The sequence below is a fragment of the Betta splendens genome, chromosome 1 (assembly GCF_900634795.4).
Source record: "Betta splendens chromosome 1, fBetSpl5.4, whole genome shotgun sequence".
Classification (NCBI taxonomy): Eukaryota; Metazoa; Chordata; class Actinopteri; order Anabantiformes; family Osphronemidae; genus Betta; species Betta splendens.
In genome coordinates, this window is record NC_040881.3 from 766466 (window position 1) to 769930 (window position 3465).

Genomic DNA, 3465 nt, shown 5'->3' on the forward strand with positions numbered 1-3465 from the left:
AAATAATTTAACGGCCTTAATATTAATTCCTGTTGCGCAAAGAACCTGTGTGCAACCAAAGTACATCCTGTCTTCATCATCAGCATTAGTTGGTGATTTAATGTAGAGAATTCCCATTAGTAGCTGAACACAGTGTCTTCTCCTTCACTTCTGCCTGTTTTAGTGACGCTTTGGCGGTAAAATTCGCTTCATGTCCACCTTCATGTCAGACCACTTTAATTTTTTTGTTTCCGCTCCTGAGCAGAACCTGCAGCATTAATACCTGCACACGGTCCTGCTCAGCTACTGCGCGGACGCAGACCCTATTTAAATGAATTAAACTATGTATGAAGGGGTGTGTGATGGGAGGAGTCTGCTGCTCATTCACCTGCGCTCAATTCTACATTGATTGGAATGTACGAAGGAAGCATGCGATTGATACTCTGTATTTACGCAGTTTTCTGGATTTTAACTTACGCCAGGTTTAGTAGGAAATCTACGCAAGTCTACCCGAGGCCCCAGGGGACCAGCTGCTCCACACCTCTGGCATCCTGGGACTCTGTCCTCCTTGTGAACTGGGTCATGGTCTGATTCTCTGATCTGTTGTAGTCGAGGTGTTTGGAAAAGACTCGTCAAACAAGCACACATTTAACTTCAGTGTTGTGGGTTGTCATCATTGGACCAGAGGGTGAATGGAACTTAACCCTAACTAGCTGAGCAGGTAAGATGAGTTTAACCAGCAGAAGCTTTGCCTCAAGGACGCGCTGGCACTCGATAGTAGCACACGCTGTCTGCTTTTCAGTACTAAGCATCACTCATGAAACACTGTTTGGGAGAAGTTTATTTAGCTTTCAATTTAACAAGAAGCCATGAAAGTAAATACATATAATTTCAACATTCCTGATTCAGATGCCACAAATGGTTTTTGATTCAGCCTTCACCCACATGAGTCAAACCTTGGACGCTCCCTCTCAGCTCTGCGTCTTCCAGGATGCCGCTACAGGAAAGGGTTGTTTTGTTTGACAGGACAGATGATCAGAGGAGCTGAGTTTTTACCACCGTCGTTGTCACTGGGACAGAAGTACGGCAGCAGTTTGTGAGTGAAGGAGCAGCCGCAGAAGGAGTAGATCAGCGCTCCGGTGTCTGCGTCGTAGAAGGACACCAGCCCCTGGTCGCAGTCCACGAACACGCCCACCTTCTCGGGCCGGGACTTGAGGCGCAGGTTCACCGCGGGCTCGTCTAGCGCCTCGTACTCGCTTCCGTTTCTCAACCAGACGGCCCAGTAGCCGTCAGCCGGGCTCAGCGGAATGTTCTCCTTCCTGTTGATGGACTCTCGGGCCACTCCCACATCCCAGTCGGTCTTTCCTGTGACCTGAACCTCAAAGTAAAACCTGCCTGAAGAGAAGCTCTGCTTTGCGAGGACACAGTTACAGTCCGAGAACCGCTCTGGGTTGTCTGGCAGCTTCTGCTTCGTATCGCTGTCGTAAACCTGCTTGCCATCAGCAGACAGGACCAGATCAGGGTGAGCCGTGTCCGGGTCGAGGGTCACGTCCACTGCAAACTGCCGGACTCTCGCCAGCTCCGCCTCCAGCAGCTTCTTCACTTCTGCGCTGAGCGTGTCCTCCAGCCGAGCCACAGCTCTCACCACCGTGCCCTCGTAGGACGGAGGCCGGACCTCCACCTCCGTCCAGTCCTTGGTGGGAGGAAGGGCCTGTAAATAGTGGAAGCTCTGGATGAAGTGGAGGTGATCCTCCCCACGCGCCAGCTGCTCCACCTCCGTGCTTCTCTTCATCAGCTCGTACGTTTCCTCTTCCAGCTCTTTAATCAAGTCTCGAGCTTGGGTCTCTGCCGCTTTCTGCTTGCTGTCGATCTCCTTGATGAGCTCGTTCAGGCTCCTCTCCACAGACTCCTTCAGAGCAGCGGAGGCCTGGACTCCTTCCGCTTTCTCTCGGTCTGCTCCTTCTTTACTGAGCTTCACCAACTGTTTAATCTCCTGAACCTTCAGCCGTCTCTTCAGGATCATCTGCTGGATTTCAGCCTCCGTCGTCACCAGCTCTGCCTTCTTTCCTTCATATTCTTCTTTCAGAGGAACAACATCGTGTGTCTTGTGCTCCACCACCGAGCAGAACATGCAGATGCAGGTCTGGTCTCTCTTACAGAACAGCTCCAGAGGTTTGTCGTGCTTCTTACATATCCTGGCTTCCAGGTTCTCCACGGGCTCGATCAGCTGATGCCTTTTTAGACGTGCTGCCGTCAGATGAGGCTCCAGGTGGGTCTCGCAGTAGGACATGAGACAATCCAGGCAGGACTTGAGGGCCGTTCCAGAGCACACGTCGCAGGGAACCTCTCCTGGTTTGGGGACTTGTTGCTCTGAGTCGCTGCTGCTGACAGTCTGTTGAGCTTCGTGCCTGAACTGACCAGCCATCTCTGAGATGAAGGTGTTGATGTCTAACTCTGGTCTTGTGTAGAAAACCTTGTTACACATGGGGCACAAACAGATGTCATTAGTTTCCCAGTGTTCAGTGATGCAGTTCTTGCAGAAGTTGTGTCCGCATGGTGTGGTGACTGGATCTTTGAACACATCCAGACAGATGGAGCACAGGAACTGGTCTTCAGACCGCAGGCAGCTGGCAGCGTACATGTCTAGCACTGAGAAGAGAAGGTAGAGCAGTCACAGTTTCCATATGTGAACCTGTCCCAGATGCCCTGCTTCCCCTGTGTTAGACAGAACTACAGCTTCTGAGGGGCACATGTGGATTTAGTAGCTATTGGAATCTTGGCACGTGGTCTAAGAGAGGTCTGTGCATGGAGGGTGGATCACTAAATCAGAGGCAGGAACTGGAAGCTCAGCTTGAACAAGGAAACCGATTCGAATGAACAGAAAAGACCTGAAAGCCCCGACTCCTGTCAGCACGGTGGCAGGATGCGAGTGTGGAGCTAAACCGTGTCTTCACATGGAAAGCGACCCAAAGTCAACCCACTGAGCAGCTTTCCACTTCTCGAAGGAAGAAAGACCCAGAACCAGGACGGAAGCTCAGCCACAGCCACTGAGCCGTCAGCTACAACCCACGCGTCCGCTCCGTGTCTACAGTTCCCACACAGGCTTCATCCGCTTGGCTGAGCTCCGACATCAAGGGGACAGAATGCTGCCAGGTGAAAACAGCAGGTTTGTCCACAGAAACCAAGAGGCAACGAGCAGGAGCGGGATCGGCTCACAACCCCTCCATTAGACAAAACCTCCTTAGTTGACGATTACTCACATATGACCTTAAAGGCTTTAATCTGATCTGGTCCCAGTGTGAAACCAGAACCAGGACTGACCTGTACTCACCAGGGTTTTCAGGGACCACAAAAAGATCAAAAAAACTCTTGCTTTTCCTGCAGAATTCAAAATTGCGTGTTGACTGTCGTCGGTGTCGCTGGGACAAATGCTGACTTTCCTCAAACATTGTGACTCTGCACTTGCCCTGAATTTCCAGTTCTTGT

The 3465-nt window shown here is 51.2% G+C and overlaps 1 protein-coding gene across 1 annotated transcript; it reads right to left on the bottom strand.

Annotated features, from left to right (window-relative positions):
• Positions 1-802: 802 nt before the first annotated feature.
• LOC114857561 (E3 ubiquitin-protein ligase TRIM21-like) lies at positions 803-3465 on the bottom strand. The gene is made up of 2 exons (XM_029154146.1): positions 3311-3465; positions 803-2628 (listed from the first exon to the last, which is right to left on the bottom strand). The coding sequence occupies exons 1-2, from the start codon at positions 3426-3428 to the stop codon at positions 977-979; spliced, it is 1770 nt and encodes a 589-aa protein (XP_029009979.1). The 5' UTR covers positions 3429-3465; the 3' UTR covers positions 803-976.